The 19,144-nt window shown below is 39.3% G+C and overlaps 2 protein-coding genes across 3 annotated transcripts in view; one reads left to right on the plus strand and one right to left on the minus strand.

The window, feature by feature from the left end:
- The window catches only part of LOC146375579 (negative elongation factor B-like), a 51,644-nt gene that overhangs the window by 27,648 nt on the left and 4,852 nt on the right, over window positions 1-19,144 (minus strand). The gene's annotated exons all lie outside the window — the stretch shown is intronic.
- Window positions 7,647-18,373, plus strand: LOC146375580 (ectonucleoside triphosphate diphosphohydrolase 2-like). Its single transcript, XM_084947145.1, has 9 exons — window positions 7,647-7,874; window positions 9,537-9,654; window positions 11,791-11,941; window positions 12,053-12,212; window positions 14,034-14,261; window positions 14,759-15,031; window positions 17,317-17,436; window positions 17,736-17,870; window positions 17,967-18,373. The coding sequence occupies exons 1-9, from the start codon at window positions 7,758-7,760 to the stop codon at window positions 18,171-18,173; spliced, it is 1,509 nt and encodes a 502-aa protein (XP_084803271.1). The 5' UTR covers window positions 7,647-7,757; the 3' UTR covers window positions 18,174-18,373.

Consider the following 19,144-nt stretch of genomic DNA (forward strand, 5'->3'; position numbering starts at 1 on the left):
GCTGCTGCCCCCAAGTGGCTAAAATTCTCATTAGAAATCTGAATGTATTTCCAGTTCCAATAAATACCTTTTATGGTGCTTAACATTACATGCCATAGCAGTGGCTTTTGAGTGTAGAAAACCCCAACACCTGTAAGAACAAAGCCAAAGTGAATGAAGCTGCTCTACGATTAGAGCTACACAGCTACACTTTCAAAAGTAATGCATTTCATGTCCTGATAGTCGTTTTAGCCCTCACTCTCAAAAAAATTGCAGAATAGAAGAAAAATGCTGGACAGCAATAAAACACCCTCACACATGCTCTCTTTTAAAGACATTCCAGAAGCTACCAATAATTGATATCCTGCAGGGTACTGTATCCATCAGACTAACCCACCCACTGCAAATTCTGACCATCTCAATGCTCAAGTGCACCTGAACCGTGAAAGGAGGGTAAAAATTAAGTCTATTTTGGGGCATTAAAAAAAGCCTGCGGCTTATCTCCCGGCTGGAGCATTGCCCTCCCCTATCTGACACACAAGGAGGCAGGGAAGCTGTCTTGAATGGGAAACAACATGACACTTTACAAAGGCATGTTAGAAACAATTAGCCCTGAGTGCCAGGGTTTTGATTTGACCGTCTAATTGCCGGTTCAGTATGTGAGGTGAGGCTGGGAAGGATGGGGAGCTGTGAGAGCCCTGGGGGAGAGCCAGTGTCACACAATAGCTGCCTTTATTTCACATCCAGCTTCTGCAAAGTGGGTATGCTCAAAAGATTTAATCCCACATTCAGTCCTGACAAGAGAAGTCATTCATATTGAAAAGGTGGGTACAACACTGTTTCAGGTGCCTCCAGTCTACCTCTTATCCCTACCCACCATCAAAAGTCTAAGAACATTTTTTATTATTTAGTATTTTTTTTTTTCATCTTTGACTTTTTTCTTCTTCAGGTGAACAAGGTAGAGATCCTGATCCTCAACAGACTCGCCTCTGAATCCTTCACTGCAGCTCTTCTCAATGCACTCGCTTTTTCACAGAGGCCAGATTGTCCAGGATACTCTTCCTGACTGTAGTATTTGTGAGTGATGACTGACTAACACAAATAACAGTAGGCCATGCATGTGAAAGGATGGAACTAAGCTATAGAATTACAGTGGTTTGAGCCTCATACTTTCACCTCCTAACATGGCTGAGATTTCACCCCTCCACCCCTCCTTTCCCTCTGTTTCAAGAAGTCCATCCTCACATACCACATCCCCTCCCAAACCCCCACTCTTAAATATCACCTGCTTTCTGCTCTTTAATCACCTCAATAGGCATTCCTTCATGCAGTTTACAGCAGTCTGTCATGCACAGGTAAGAAGCGAAAAAATTCAAAAAGCAAGAGTGAAGCAATCCATGCAAGCTATAACGACAACAAAGTCCTTGGAGCGCTGCACAAGAAGAAAACACACGAGGAACACGCCTGTAAAAACCACTAATATCTAAATGTGACAAAGAATTCCTACACACACAAACACAAATTCAGGGTTCAAACAATTTGTGCCCAATGTTTAATAATAATAACCAGTTAGTTGAACTGGGATTAGAGGATTGTTTTGTAATTTTAGCAGCAGTTACTGTAGTTGAGAACAGATCGCAGTAGGAATATCTAAGAGAGCATTATTTTGCTTCTATCACAGCACACACTTTAACGGGTAGACCAGGATTTCTGTGGGGTTTGGTCATTTAATGTGCACTGTTAAGATTGTATTCATTGCTTTTTCACAAAATGTTGTGACACTGTAAAAACAAACAAATGTAAGAAAGTAATGGATTTAAAGAAACAGAAAGCAAACACTATGTTTACATTTATATCGAAAAGGGTCTGAGACATCTGTGTCTTCTCATCTCATCTGTGAACAACACGGATCTTCACTGTTTTCAAAAGGTGATAAACAGCAATACTGGTGGGATATGTGCTGCAGGTAACTTGGCTTTATCTTGGTGAATGTTTTTTTTCATAGTGGAGTCCATACTGTGTGCCTTGAGGTCTTGGAAATCACAACTATTTATCATATTATTTGATATGAGCTAATTTTTAAAAAATTTTATCAGTTAAATGAAGATAATTGTATCCTATTTTTATTTTCATTTTTACTTCTGACATTTTGCCAATCGAGGTTATGCATTTCAATGTACAAGAATGTTTTGAACTCATGATAGACTGGCTTGTCTCGAAGGACAGTCTCACTAAGCCTAGCTTGTAGAGTGTTTTCCAACAAGCCATATAAACCCAAAGGTGTGTTCACACTGATTAGAGAAGACCCTAAATTTCTCCATCACCTAGGTTGACATAGAAGGTCACTTCAGGCAGACACCAAGTCATAGGGGCAATAGATCCTGGGACCAACAAATGCACAAGTTGTAAAACTTAACAAGGTGTGAATGCCCTTTGTGTGCCCTGACTCTCCAGTATGCAGGACAGCCTACGATAGTTCTCAGGACCTTTGATACACTGCAAAAGATGTTGAGTCTGAAGCTATGTAGTCTTTAGAGCTCAGCTGAATTACTTTTGACAAGATGCACAGAAAACATGTTCGCCTATCTAACATAGTAATACCATAGATGCAGTCCATTTTCATCTTTAGAGTCACTTCCATCGAGCCGAGCTTCTGAAATGTATTCAATTTAAGCTTGGACGGTAAATGATCAGTTGTCAGGAACTGTCAGTGGCTTGCATTAAATGATCAATTCACACGAATTAAACACTAGTTAAATATATTCTGAAGTGTTCTGTTGGGTTACAGGAGGGATTTGGGAAAGCTGCTAATAAAGATAATGAAAGGAAGTTGATTAAAGCTATTAAAAGCAACTCTACTGTCAGTGTTGTCATAGTTACAGTGCTGTGAAAACATATTTCACAATAACAGGAGTAAATACAAAATGCAGATTTTACCAGACCTGATGAATCAAGAAAGCATTTAAAGAAAACTTGTCTGAGTGAAGTAGGCTAAATGATGAATAAGCAACACTTCATGCTACGATCTGAAGAAATTTACGAATAGATGAGAAACTAAGTCAGTGACATCTGGCAGTCCGGACAGGGTCATGATGCTGTTTCTAAGACTCCAGTGAACCATGATAAAAGACATTATCCACAAATGGAGAAAACCTACTTCAAATGTGTGGACGGAGGACGGAGGTATAAGTAAGTATGACAAATATGCAAAAAAACATAAATCGGGAAGGGGAAAAATACTTCTTATTGGCACTGTAGACAATAAGAGTAGTCTCTGTATCAGAGAAACAAAGAAGTCAAAGGTCATCATCTGTTCGTCTAGCTTCACTTCTGTTTATTTAGTCATTTATTTAAGTTAGTGTTCACAGCGTGGATGAACCAAACTGCTCTTGTGAAACTTTGCTTCCGTCAGCCTATTTCATGTGTCCTGTTTGCTTCAGGACCAAAGCAACAGAACGTATACAAACTTTGATGACTGTTAATTTACACACAGATGACGCAAACTGAACATAATGTAACATCACAGTTCTGATAAGAAAAACAGAAGAATTGCTCTTTGTAATAAATGTTTTTAAATTACATATAGATGTTAATAATTGCTGTATGTGTCGTGATGTCTGTGCAAAGATTTGATCTGGTTGACTCGCCCATTACAGAGGACATAGGGTACATATTTGTTTATGTATGCTTAAATATACTTTTAGTTACTATAGTGAACAAAAATAGTCTTTTCATTTATGCCACTAAATGGTTTAACACTGTTTAAATGACACAAAAGCTGTAATTAGAGTATTTAGCAAACAAGTTTTCTCTGAGACAGCTAAAGTCTCCCTCGTAAGAACCGGCGACTTCATTCTTGAGAAGTTTGATGGATGTTTGCAATCACCACCTCTCACCTGCAGCAGTAGCGCAACAGCTGCAACTGTAGTTACAAGTAAGAGCTCCAGGTGAGCACTACTGAAACAAAAACCATATGATTAGCACAGGTCAGGAAATATACAATTAAACCACCAATAACAACAAAAGATAACAGACGAAGAAGCTTGCAGCAAAATTAAGGCTTGTTTTTGTGTGTGTGTGTGTGTGTGTGGGGGGGGGGGGGGGGGGGGGGGGGGGGGGGGGGTTTATTCCTGAATACTAGAAGAATTTCTTCTTCCACTGCTCTTGCATGTGGCAGTAATATGTGCAGCCTTGAAGCAGTACATTTTTTACAGTGTAGCAGCTCTGTTGGGGGAGGAGTGGGTGTTTGGAAAGGAAACATCAGGTGGCTGGTTGGACACCGTGCCTGGACACTTCTGATTTATCTGTGCATTTCAGAATTATGTTGCTGACCTCTTCACCTCATGGCCATTTGTGTCACCCCTTGAAGTTCTGTTCATGTAATCATCCCCACCACTACCACACACACCCCTACCAACCACAGAGACAAAACAAACTGCCGTGTCATCTACAGTTCAGTACAGACACATTTGGTAGATGTGACAGTCCAGCTTTAATTTGCTTAAATCTACTTCTTGACCTGCTGAGGAAAGGCTCCTTAAAGATATCTTAAATTAATTCTGAAAAACATTTTACAATTATAAATGATGCCAAGGTGTTGCCAAGCTATTTTCCCGGGAATGTTGACATATTATCAAGTGTATTGTATGTTGTGTGATGGTATTTTAAATGTTTATTGTTGTTGTTACTGTCAGTGAAACTAAATGTTGTCAGGTGACTCATGAAAAGGTCACCAACTATCAATAAACGCACTATTGCATATCATGCAACTACAACTCATACTTAAGTATACATGTATGGTTTTTCTCATATTACCATGAGCCCTTGAAACTAATTAACTAACGGAAGAGTTGTAATATTCTGCAATCTGTATCTAAAGAAATTCCTGCACATAAGTCGAATCACACTAAATGCTATAAGAAGTCTCATCAAAGGTGCCTTTCAGGTATTAGACTGTGCCTCCCTCTGGTGGATGTCAAGAGTTAAGTTCTCCCTATTTATCTTCCAATGGGCCTGATCAAATCAGTTACACTTTGACATTACTTTGCCTGACATTTAAGCCCATCATGATCTTGGGTCTTTGATGAAACGTTTTTGCACTGCTTTTCCACAGAATGAACCTTTTGGGATTTTCTTACCTGCATAATTGAGCATGCATCAAGACTGTTTGAGCTTAGTTTTTCCCTCAGTTTAACTTTTCTCATGCTTTTGTGTCAATTCTTCTGTTTATGTCATTCTTTCCCCATTTGGCTATTGCTTTTCTATTTCATGAAGCGGTTGCAGAAGGAGGATCCATCAACCTGACCTGTATATATGATGGTCTTATAAACAACATCCAGTGGTACCGACAATACCAGAGATCCAGACCAGAGTTCCTGCTCTACATCATGGAGGGAGGATCAGTTCATCAAACTGTGTCGGGTTTCTCGGCTCACATTGACCAAACTAAGAAAAGTGTAGATCTGGAGAGCTCTGGATTTAATGACTCTGCTGTGTACTGCTGTGCTGTCAAGCCCACAGTGACAGGGAACACCAGAACTGTATAAAAACCTTTGGAGCAAAGACAACAAAATACTCCACAACATCCACCAGAGGGAGCTACACACCTTCGTTAGGATACAAACTAGAGTCATAACACACAGCTCTGATGAAGAGCCTTAGGAGTGAAGTTAATGTGACGTGAGCCTCCTGAGTCCAGCTGTGAGCATCAGACCCCTCACAGCTAAGTCCCAGCAAACATCACATGTCTCCTCTGGAAACATGGAAAAATTGGCTGTGATTTGGATCTTTTCAGTTCTCGTAGGTACGTATGTTTCTAACAGGAGCACCTGAAATTCAAAGACATTTTACAGCGTTACAGACCCAGTTTGGATTTTTTTTAAACAGCACCATACTGTTTTCTGCCTAATGCACAGACGAGGTCATTTGTCACAACAATAGCAAATGTAATACCACCAGTTTTTTTTTTAAAAAAAAGAGTTCAATATTCATGAAATAAAAACTTGTTTGATATAAAATATAATGCTACGTGGCCCTGGTTTACCCTCATGGATGAGGTGATGGGACAAAGGCCTTCCATTAGGCCTACTGCCTTAATTTCCTCTCTCCCTGAGGACACTCCAGGGCCAAATGCAGCAGTGGGTGACTAAAACAAAAGCAATGAGGAAGGGAAAAAACTAATTTTTAAAGTTGTTTACACAGGATTATCCCAAGTGACCAGTTCCTGGACCGTTTCTTTAACAACTGTAATAGATTACAGGAAGTCTCTGGCAATGTTGCTGAATCTGCCAAAGCAAGATCAGACATGGATGGGGTGCTGCAACTGAGACCTGCGGTTTGCCTTTTCTGCAAAGAGAGCTTTAGAATGCTTCCTCCCACTGTCCACTGCATCGTCCATCCACAGGGTTTGCAGGGTTGGCTCAATCGCCGCCACACCACTAAGATGTTTTCAGAATTATGCAAGCAGGACATGGTGGATGCCATATTACTACTAGTATAATACTTGTATCTCTGTAGCAGACAACAGTTTGATAAAGTGTGATGTAAAAAAAGAAACCAAAAGATTAGATTCTTTAAGTTTCAAAGAGATTTAGTTTATATATTTTATATTATACAATAAATGTATACGAGTGACCGGCAATAGTTCAGTCACTGAAATTATCCTTGAAACTAGCTACTCTTTTGTAGTTGCAGGCTCTCTGCAGTTTCTCCAAGGGACAGGAATTTCACATCCCAGTTCATGCATCCATAAGTGTCTTGGATAGCTGCTCCCTGTTCTGTGTTTTTCACATTTATTTATTATAGTTTAAGCCTGAAGACTCGTGCTGACAGATTTCCACCAGCTCCTTTGTTTTGACCACATTTAGCTGCAGGTGGTTCACCTCAAACCACCTCACAAAGCAACCAATCCACACTTCCAATAATGGCCGTGTCATCAGAAAATTTCTGAAGGAGACAAATTTCTGTGATGTAAACTGAAAACAGGCTGCAGCTGCACATAGGCAGGTGACATAAGTTGACCTGCTGTCACCTGGATCTGGAGCTGTACTGTAAACAAACACTGAATATACTTAACTAAAATAATTAAGTACATCAGTTCCATGGCTGGAAACTCTCGATATCCGAGCAGAGTAGTGGATCAGTAGGTTAAAGTTAGCTAATAATCTCTGGTGATTTAAGCTACACTGCCTAATGTTTCTGACGATATTTAGAGAACAAATAAAATAAGCACACACTATAAGTCACAGCAACATTCCCGCATTATCAGAATAGTTTGAACATGTGCTTTATTTAAGTTAAGTGTGTTTGAAACTGCATCACGCATCTCTGCATCTGTTCTCTGCTGCAGCAACAAAGTCTTATTATTAATAAGAAACCAGCCTGTGTGTGAGAGACCGTAACCTGAGGACATCAACAACACTGGACATAACACCTGTTTTCATTCTATCAATAGAAAAGTTACAGAAATATTAAATTTGAAGACAAATTCAGAAAATAATACTAAAATGCGCTATATGTAAAATTGGGGGGTGCTCGAGCGCCCGGGATAAGGCTGTAAACTCCCCTATGAAGCATTTGTCTTGTGCTTCCCATGAATGAAGCTCATATTCTATACACAGCATTTCAACCACGTCTGAGTGCCCGTGTGGGCACAAGTTAGAGGAAGCGGGACTCCGTAACATGCGCGTAACAAGCCAGGAGCTCACACGAAAGCCATAGTTATTTAATGCGCCTTTACGCGGAACTATTGGCGGCAAACATAAGCAGCAGAGTTCAGCATGGGTCTCCGGTGCTCCCAAACCGTACCGGCGGTTGTGCTAATCGTCGTGGCAGTTGTGGGGATTCTGTTGCTGGTCCTTCCAGCTAAAGAGACGGCGCTGCCTCCAGAAAACATGGTAAATATTATTCTAGACGCTATATATATCTATCTATCTATCTATCTATCTATCTATCTATCTATCACATTGGAGTGATGCAACTATCAAAATGAGTAGGTTAGTGTACAAAAAAGTTGCAGTTTGCAGCAGTATCAACTCAATATCATGCAAAGCATGTAATAGACACACCGGTCCACTGTGTAAATGAGAAATGGACTGGTTCTGGTTCTTACAGTGCTTTTCTACTCTGAGCACTCAAAACACTTAACACAACTTGCCTCATTTACCCATTCACACAAGCACCTGCTCCACCACATGAGCTACCACAATTCATGCTTTGCCTCTCCAAAGTGTGAAATGGCTATGCTTGCAGACGTTGAGAATACAGACCATACACGCATTAGGCCACTAATTCTTAAGCTACTGCACAACTGAAAAATTAGATACCTCAAGGAGAATTGCTCTTCATGAGACAACAGTGTATTGTTTTCAATTAGAAATTACCACAATTTTAAATGACATGTAATAAGTCATATTTATGCTGTTATATATCTACAAATAATGCTAATAAAAAAATTACACACTAAAGATAAAGAAATATTTAAGAAAAGGTCAACAAAAAATCCATCCATCCATCCTACGGGAAATTTAGTGTTTCCAATTAACCTAACTCTATAAACAAAACAAAAAACAACAACAACAAAATGTTTGTAAAAAAAGAAAACAAAGATAGAAATAAACTGTCTTGATGCTCGCTCAATCATCCAGGTAAGTAAATGCCAAAGGTTGATTCTGTTCATCTAGGTGAAGCATCTTCAATGGGAGAAACGTTTTGTTACTCACCCAAGTGACATTGAAAACGCAACGTGCAGATGAACAGAATCAACCTTTGGGATAGTAATAAAGTTTTTTTGTTCTTTTAAATAATCATTAAAAATATATTTAATTGTACTAATCGAGTGTAACATTAAAATGTTACATTGTTTTGTACTGTAATTGTTTTGTTCCTTTTTTCCTTTTCTGTTTATATTTTTCCTTGTATTTTCGTTTTTTTTCCCCTTAATTGATTATTTACATATTCTGAAAAAAAACATTTCTTGATTGTGTAATCCAATCACTGCACCACGGTTATTGACCAATAACAAACCAAAGTTGGGCGATATGAGAGGAGACACTTGTCTCCAGGGAAGAGTGTCTGTAGTTCAATACAAATTTATTCTGGGTGATCATGTTTATTGTTTGATCAAATATTTTATCCTAATGAGATTCGTCTATTTTAGATGCTAAATCCTCCATTCCCAGGACACAAGGGCTTACTGAGTGATTTCATGAGGATATAAATAATGTGAATTATGCTGTTACCTTCACAGTCACCAGATCTCAACCTCGCTTAACACACATTAAGATTTAGGACGTATGCATTATGCAGTTTTCTGTGCAATATGTTCTATCCCATCAGAAGCTGTTATTGACAAACGTCATGGTCTAAAACTTTATATATATATTTATGATATATGTATAATTGTGATATATCTGTGATTCATGTGTATATTGGAAGAGCAGATGAATGATTGTTAAGTCATTAGAGGGTCACAGAGATAGCTTACAAATACCTGATGAAGTTGGGAGGCTTACCTCTGCCTGTGGTCACCTACTATACTGTATATCTGTCTCTTTTAGTATGGAATCGTTCTGGATGCAGGCTCATCCCACACCTCCATGTATATCTACAAATGGCCGGCTGACAAGCAAAACAATACCGGCATCGTTACCCAGCACGATGAGTGTAATGTAGAAGGTGAGTTCATTTGCATTGTTCAAGACAAAGTTGATCAAATAAGAACTCAATCATTACTTTAACTCGTGGTTTGAGTGGTAAATGTGGGCAACAGCATATACTCAGAATCAGAAGCGGTTTTTGATACGGGCGGTTGCCCGGGGCAGCATCGTGGTGGGGGGCGGCATCACGGGCATCGGCAAAAAGTAAAAATAAAAATAGTTGCTCGTACTCATGCTGCCCCGACGTCATGCCAGCGCATATGGGGAATGGTACAGGCACCGATCGGTTTTCTATCGCCCATTTGCTGGGAGTAAGGGCGCCCTCCGTTTGCGAGGTGCGCCTGCTGCTTGCGGCACAGGGAGGAGAGGGCGGGGGGGAGGGGGATTCTCTGGCTGGCTGGAGCAGCATCTAATAACCAACTCGCCAAATAAAACAAAATAAAAATAAACCAAAAAACACGAAATCACCAGACATTATGATACAGACTTATAATTTGCACCGACGTTTTTCGAAATTCTATACGCGAAAAGTGAGCGTGAGAGCCCTCGGTGGGCCTGCTCGCTGCTGAAGTCAAAGTAAACTTTATTGTCATCTCCGCTACATACAGTCCAGTATATAGAGAGACGAGACGACGAAGCTCCAGTTACAGCAGTGCAAGTAAACAAACAATAAATATAAGAAGAGTAAGAAAATAAATATACACTTTAGGACCAGGAGTAAAGGGAGCAATAACAATTTAAAATGTATAACTTACAGTTTGATGATTTAAAGTCTCACACACAACCCGTCGAAAGGGGAGGGGGGCCGGCTGCTTCCAAATAGAGCACATGCTAGCACTAGAGGGAGTGTTCGCCCAGGGCGCCAAACAGGCTAGGACCGCCACTGCTCAGAATGAAATCTAACTTTTAGTTTCTAAAAGTATAATGAGAGGCAGAGCCTTCAGCTATCAGGCCTCTCTCATACCTACAGTTACATTGTAACCTTGGTTCACTGAGTGAGAAACTATCTCTCCACTCCGTTACACATTCCATATGTATGGGGTAACTCTTAAAGACACCCCGCAAGGAGACAGCGCAGCCGAAAACCCAGAAAGTGTACCAAAAGAACAATTTTCAAATGTACATATATACATGCCACCCCAGTCAAGGCCACGCCAGACGCAATGGCCGAGCCAGGGGGCAGAGGCTTCAGTCTGCCAGATGCAAGACTTACGTGAGCGAGTCCTGCAAGACGCAAGGATCGCAAGTGAGCAGCCACTCATGGTCAGCCCTCAAGTTGCTAGGCTGACCAAGGAACAACGGCTACTGCTGATGGGCACCCAGCACCCAAAAGACAGGCTGGCTGCCACGTTCAAGAGATAAAACTGCGTAAAGGTGGTAGCTGAGGACCATGCTGCCGCCGCACATGACCCAAGAGGTGGCCACCCCATGGGCCAAGTGGGCCCACACAACCGAGGGAAGGGGAGCTTCCACCCCCTTCCCATCCGGGAATCACCTGCAACACTCACTGTGGACCGATAGTGCCTGGAGTTCACTAACTCTTTTGGCAGATTTTATGGAGGGAGGTTTTTAAGTGATAGCCACTTTATCTCAGTGTTCTCCAGAGGCTCAAAGGGAGGGCACTCAAAACTCAATCACCAGTTTCACATCTGCACACCTGTTTTATACTTAAGCTGTGGAGCATGGCCGGGTTAGCCAGAGTGTCGCCACAACATAGGGGGAGTCATACCCTTACATATGGAATATGTAACGGATCACAAATATTTCTCAAATTATTGCTAAGCAATACCAAAACTATTTATAGAAATGTTGCTGGTGTTAAGTGGAAAATGTTTGCAAGCCTCTAGAACTGACCATTTAACCCCAGAAGGTTCCACTGGTGAGGACACTCTCACTTTCACTTCCACAATTTCACCCTATAGAAAAATATCCAGTGCCGTTAAGGATATTCAAATTGTATGTGTTGTGTAAGACTTAAGTGGTCCACTTCCTCACCAGACATTCTTTGCTAGCTTAGTAAGTACCAGCTGTTCCCCTTTTATTGACCTTGTTATCAATGTTTCCTTAGAAACACCAGTGGATGACTCCAAGACAAGAAAGTGCAGCCTTAGATCAGGTTCTTAAACAATTAGAGTTACTTTTTCTTCTTGTCCAGGTGGTGGGATATCAAGCTATGCCGACAACCCTAGTGGTGCAGCAAAGAGTCTCGAGAAGTGCTTGGAACAAGCTTTGACGTATATCCCCAAATTCAGACACCATCAAACTCCACTCTGTTTGGGAGCGACTGCAGGCATGAGGCTCCTGAGGTTAGTAGTAGTGGTTAATAATTCACCACAAACTCCATCAGTGATTAATATCTGTATTGAAATGAATTCAGAAAGTCTTACAATTGCTTCATTTAACCAATGTATTGATAGCATCACCAATGCCTCAAAGTCGCAGCGTGTAATGAAGGAAGTGGAAAACAAACTCCAGTCCTACCCTTTCAAATTCAAAGAGTCAATAATTCTGAGCGGGCAGGCAGAAGGGGTATTTGGCTGGGTCACTGTTAACTACTTACTGGAAAACTTTGTCAAGGTAAGTTCTGTCTCTCTGATGAATTTCTGCTTTTTCTGTTAACATGCAAGGCAGCTGGATAGCAGAGTGCACTGCCTCACAAACTCATGAAACATGAAAGGTTTTGTTTTTTTATACTCTGTGCAACAATTTTAGGATATGATTAGAACTGAAAGGGTCAGTGTCTTTAAACATAAACTTAAATAGTAGCTTCTGATTAAAATATTAATTTATAATCACATAGATGTTTTTATTGTTATTGTTATTATTTGTTTTGGACATAGCCCATATCTGTACATACACTGAACAAAAATATAAACGCAACACTTTTGATTTTTCTCCCATTTTCCATGAGCTGAACTTAAAGATCTGAAACATTTTCTACATACACAAATGACCCATGACTGTCAAATATTGTTCACAAATCTGTCTAAATCTGTGTTAGTGAGAGATAACAGGTGTGGCATGTCAAGGTGCTGATTAGATAGCATGAATAAATAAATGTTGGAGACTGTATGGAGAAACAGAAGCTGATTACCCACATATATTTTGGAAGTGCATAAAAATAAAAAAGTATTGGGAAGACCTTAAAATGACCATGGATAATATTCTGGGTTATGCACTCCCAAACACCAGTCAAATGATGTACCTTGGAAACATAAAGGAACTGGTATAAAAGGAGGGCATGTATCTAGTAAAAATAATCCTAGCCACAACAAAGAAAGCAATCACAAAGAACTGGTTACACCCAGACCCTCCCATTCAACAAGATTGGATTAGGATTGCAGAAGGTATCTCAGAAATTACTTTCAATATTAGACTGATGGGGTGTAAGTATGACAGACAATGGAGGAAGTGGAAAACATTTTTAAGTGGCACCAAAAACACGACATAAAAAGAGATTTGCATGTGAGAAAAGAAATGTAAACTCCAGACTGTTTGTTTGTAATTTTCTTTACTGTATTTTTTCAATACTAACTAAAGCTAATAAAAATTAAAGTTGCAAAAAAGAAATACAAAGCCATTACAAGCCATTCTTAAAGAAGGGTAACAGGGAAAAAAGATGAGATGTGTCACATTGCACAAGATCTGCAATGAAAAATAGGGGCAACAGGTCTGATGGAGTAAGCAATCAAAAGTTGAAATTTCTAGAAAGGGACTAATAACAGCCATCACCTAAAGAAGAGTTTTTATATTGTCCTTTTATTGTTTTATTGTCTATTGTCCTATTCCTGAAGACTACAGAAATTACAAAAAAGCTCTCCTAAGAGATTTCAGGCTGTACTGATGATTAAAGATAGTCATCCTAAGTATTCATGCTCAAGCCTGTTAGAATTGTTTGTTTTAGCCTGTATATGTTTCAGTAAATCGCTTCACCTATTTTCCAAGTTAGATATTTATTACTTAAACTGACTTATTAACTAATAATTTTACTTGTACTTAGCTGAGTATCTTGTTTGTGACTGTTAACTTACTTACAGTGAGTATTATTAACAACATAATGAAAACTGAGTTCAGGATCTAGTTAACATTTTTAATTAAGCACCATGTTAGAAATGTGATGGATTGACTGGTGTACATGAAGATGCCAAGTGCTGGAAGCGTCCCAGTTGAAAATTACATGTAGGTATTTTATGATGCATGAGTTGCATGTTTAGGTGGGGATGTGGCCTCTTTTCCATTTACAAGTGAAGCCAAACAGCTATTTTAGATCTAAATTTCTCTTACAGTTTTAGAGCATTCGAGTGCTTTGGTCATTTTTCCCTAAACGTTTTCATTGAATGTTATTGGTTGATTCTAAGCGATTCTAATTCCACTGTGGTGTCCTTTGTTATTACCCAGTATGGTTTTGTAGGTCACTGGATGAATCCAGGCAGAGAGACAATTGGAGCTTTGGATTTAGGAGGAGCATCTACTCAGATTACTTTTGAGACCTCTGAAAAGGTGGAGAATAAAAGTAACACAATGGAGTTGAAGCTTTTTGGAAAAACCTACAGACTATACACCCAGAGCTTCCTGTGTTACGGCCAAGACCAGTATTTAAGGAAACTGCTGGCTCATCTCATTAAGGTACTGTTCAACAAGTTAAAAGACTCTAACTGTTAATGGCACCCATGTAATAATCCCTGTTTGTTATAATGATTCTGTATCTTCTCAACAACTGAGAAGTTCAGATAGCAAGACCATATAAAACAACATATGTAAACATTTTATTGTCTTGCTGCAGTCCTACTAAGCAATAAGGATGTTTGGAACACATCTCCATTAAGCTTACTAAATGGATTAAGTTCACATTTGTTACATTTTGGGATCATATTGTTACATTCTTGCTAAGAGAGAGATGAAAGCTTGCCATAAAGATTGGACAGGAGAACTGCTAGCTCATTAACCAAATTAAATAACCAGTCTTTACCAGTTTTAGGAAAATCAGAGCTGTTGCTACAAGGAACCTTAGAACAATGCAGTGTCTGTGTTATGGATGGCTTTGTTGCTTCAATATGGTGAAATGATCTTTGTAAATTATTAAAAAATGTTTTCTAATAAAATTTTAATCTTCTAACTTTAAGGATAACTATCCAAACAGCACAGTGTCCCACCCCTGCTATCCAAAGCAGTTCAACGAATCTGTCATCCTGGGGAAGGACGTCTTTGATTCTCCGTGTACTGTGGACTCCAAACCAGACAAGATTGACCTGGAAATGAATGTAAACGTTGTGGGCACAGGGGACTACCAAAACTGCTTAGAGAATGTAAAGAAGATATTCTCCTTTGAGAATTGCAAATACTCCAAGTGCTCCTTTAATGGAGTCTTTCAGCCCAGCTTGAGAGGAAGATTCATGGTGAGAGGCTTTTAGATGTTGTCTAAAATATCCTATATTGAGGCAAAAAAGCATAGAAGCATAACGTAGACTCAATTTTGGGTATCATTTTTAATTCTTTGTTCTTGGATTGCTCATTGTATTGATTACAGTGAGTTTTCTTTAGTTCTTAGGTTCTAATTCTACTGTTTTTTCCCGCACAATTATTAGCATTCATAATTCATAGAAAAGAAGCTCTAGGTCAGCTGGGTTTTTGTGTGCATGTTTTCTGAGTGATCAGTTAAAACCTATGCATGGTAGGTTAATTGAGATATCTTAACCTGCTGTTAGTATGAATGTGATGCTGAATAGCTTCCTCCCTGCTCTCTGATGGTGTGGCAACCTATCCAGCATGTACCCTGCCTCTTTTCTTTTTTCATCTAGGATAATCTCAATGATCCCCTGGAACCCTCCATCCAAACGCCTTCACAAAGCACTGTTAAAACATTCAACAGGTTTATTTACAGATTGTTAAAGTAAAATTGCTATCTTTGAATCGGAGGTTAAGAGACAGAGATAATACAGGCTGTCCAATGGCAAACACACTGTCAACAGAAAACATGCCCACAGACAGACACACACAGACACAGACAGAAAAGAAGGAGAGAGTCAGTGGTAGTGTGGTAGTAATTGCATCAAACAGCTATGCAACCAGACCCTGGAATGTTCATTAGCGAACAGCCACCAACTTTAAAGATATGGAACGAGTGAATTGCTTCCTATGTGGACACAGTTTGAACAGATGTTTGAACAGTTTTCCAGATGTTCTACACCGAAATCGCCACGTGTATGAGAGCTCTCTGGTAGATATTTTGAATCCCTTATGCACACTTTCTGCAATTTTTGCCTAAGAGACTTACTCGCACATAAAAAGTTATACAGACAAGCACACAAGACTTAAAGAGCTGGAAAGTTTCAAGAAAACATTTGGATAAAATCACAGGAATCCGGCATTCACTTTATTACATATCAGTCACTCTGTCGCTGCTGTTGACTATGTTGCCTCTATTCCATGTGCAATATTTTGGTCTTCCCCTTTTTCTGTGCAATATTTTGTTCTCTGTGCAATATTCTGGCAGATGTGCAATTACCATCCCCATCCTAAATGACCAATGACCTCCCTTTCACCCTTATCTATATATTATATTACTGCCCTTGTACACACACCCACAATGTTTCTGTGACTCATACACCGTGTATATATATAGAGTTAGAATATTATACACTAGTTAGATATATATTCTTGTTTGTATATTGTTTTCTTTACTTTTTTAAAAATAGACTTTTGCACTTTGTGGTCTTGCTACCTAATTTCGATGTGCAAGAAATTGTACAATGACAATAAAAAAAGTTCAGATACAACACCTCTTTTACCAGTGAAATGTGGGCCCACTGGTGGACGATGAAGGTACTGCAGGTGCACTGCAGTGATAACAGAAGATAAATCTGAAATTACTCACAAGCATATACAATTAAATATTTAATGTATTTATCTATATGAAATTAATTAAACTGGTAATATGAGGTGATTAGTTTGCAATATGTCTTATTACTCTGACCTAAATATATGGCTTTTGTTTTGAAGTTTGTGCCCTGGTGGTAGGCTCGGTCCCACGTTGGCCTTAATACTGATTTATGCATATGACTGGATAGCATTAACAATTAATAGCCAACAGGCTGTATTCCTTATGTTTTTAATGCATTTTATTCAAGAAAATACATCACTTTCTCCTGGATTAGGGTGAAGACTTGAGATTTAGTGTGCCTATGAGATTTTAGTGTTGTTGTTGTTTTTGCCGCAGCAATCTTGACTTTGGGAATGACCAGGTTTTTAATCTTGACAAAGCAGTAGAAACCAGTGTTCTAGTCAGTATTTCCTCAGTTCCAGGTCAATAATAGTGCAGTATGCTCTTCACTGAATGAGCACTGATTTTTGCTTTCTGATATCCTTTCTTCTTTACACACACACACACACACACACACACACGCACACACACACCCACACACACACACCCACACACACACACACACACACACACACACACACACACACACACACACATTGATTGATTGATGATTGAAAATACTCCTAAACACTAAAGATGGATGCATTACAGGCATTTGTATCAGGACCTAATGGATGGTACTAATGCTTCCTTTGTGGTTACAGGTCACATTTTTAATTCTGTCTTCAAAAACAGAAATTCAGTCAAAGCAGCAGGGGGATACTTAACCTTCATCACTGCACTATTCTTTCTTCTCCACAGGCATTCTCTGCTTTCTACTTCACTCACAAATACATCTCTACCCTCACCAACATGGATATGACGTCTCCTAATCAAACCGCAGAGGCTGTCCGGCGCGTCTGCAGCATGAGCATCTCTGAGGTACTGTCCATAAAGACTTTGACACGTGTTGATTTGTAAATCCAGCAAACAAGCCACCAATTCTTCACCATGTTACTTGAAGGCTCTAAAGTCACTGTCGACATATATCTACATATATTATCTATTATATATCTATCAATATCTCTGTTTCTACACTTGTTTTTTATGCGTGCTTGATGTTTGTTGTATATTTCTGGCTTTGACAACTCAATTTCTCTCTGGGATTGATAAAATCTCTGATTATGACGAGCTTTAAATAACATAATACAAAACCTCACACATTGTATTTTCACTTATAGATGACGAATAGGACAAAGCAGGATACGAAATACATGAAGAATGTCTGCGCCGTCTCCAATTTCGTCCAGGTGCTCTTAACACAGGGCTACCATTTTAACGAGGTTTCCCTTCCTTCTATTTCTTTTGAAAAAAAGGTGAGAGGTGAAACGAAATGATTTGATGGAATTTAGAAACTGATAGAATCCACAATATGATGTGATATCACTGCACCTCTTCTTGTGTTTCTGTAGGCCGGAGGAGCATCTGTAGGCTGGGCTTTGGGTTACATGCTAAACCTGACCAATCTAGTTCCAGCCGAAAACCCTGTAGTGATGAAGGCCCTGCCCATAGGGCCCTGGAAAGGCATCCTCTGCCTCTCCATCATCCTCATCTTCTTTGCACTAGGATACCTTCTCTTTGTCTACAGAAAAACAAAAGCTAATGAAGGAATGGTTTGAGAGAGTAAATTTCTCTCAGGCAAAAAGCCTTCAGTAAACACCTTTTTAATTTTGGCTTTTTATATTATGTAGCGAAAATCATTCTTAAAGTAAAGCTTGCCCTATACAAGTTTTGCTTTAGATTCACAAATTTCAGTAAATGTTCAGCTTACTCATGTCAGTGTGCACAAAATCCAAAATAAATGGGATCGTTTTTTAAATGTTCCAGACTCAGTGTTCAATACAATACCACTTGTGATTAACTTGTCATTATTTAGCACTTTTCTAGTTTGAAAGAGCACTGAAAGTAGCTTTTAATACAAGCTATAGTACATAAACCCATTCACACACACACATTCAGGCAGTCTATGAATGCATTTTCTATCACACACTCATACTACCTCTGAACAAATCAGGGACAACTTAAGGTTCAATATAGAACTGTGGCATACATACTCTAAGACACCACTAACAGCTAATGTGTCTTTCAAAATAGCCATGTGCCTAACTGAAGGCTTTTGAAGTAGTGATGGGATTTCCGGCTCCTTTTAGAGAGCCGGCTCTTTCCCCCTGAGAAAGCGCCTCCTTGGTTTTCCATTGAAAGTACTGCTTGCTCGCCATTTACACCATTATATAGCTTATCAACTAATTTGTCCCCCCGTATCCAATCACATCCAGTACTTTCTCATTTGAAAGAAGTATGGAAAAGAATGTCCAAATTATTCAAATTTGATCCATATCTTAACCAATCTGCTGGTATTTGGTATAACCCCAAACTTTCTATTGCTAAACTACCCTTCTTTTGGAAGCTCTGGTTTCAGAAAGGTATAACAGTGTTGGGGGATCTTTACGAAAATAGTCTATTTAAATCATATGGAAAACTTGCAGAAGAATTTGATTTACCTAGACAGGAATTTTGGAAATATCTACAACTAAGACATTTGATGGCCAATACATGTGGTTCATTCGCAAAGTTCCCTTTAAGCTGCGAC

Source organism: Perissodus microlepis, chromosome 12 (assembly GCF_051167445.1).
Source record: "Perissodus microlepis isolate ML-2025 ecotype Zambia chromosome 12, ASM5116744v1, whole genome shotgun sequence".
Taxonomy (NCBI): Eukaryota; Metazoa; Chordata; class Actinopteri; order Cichliformes; family Cichlidae; genus Perissodus; species Perissodus microlepis.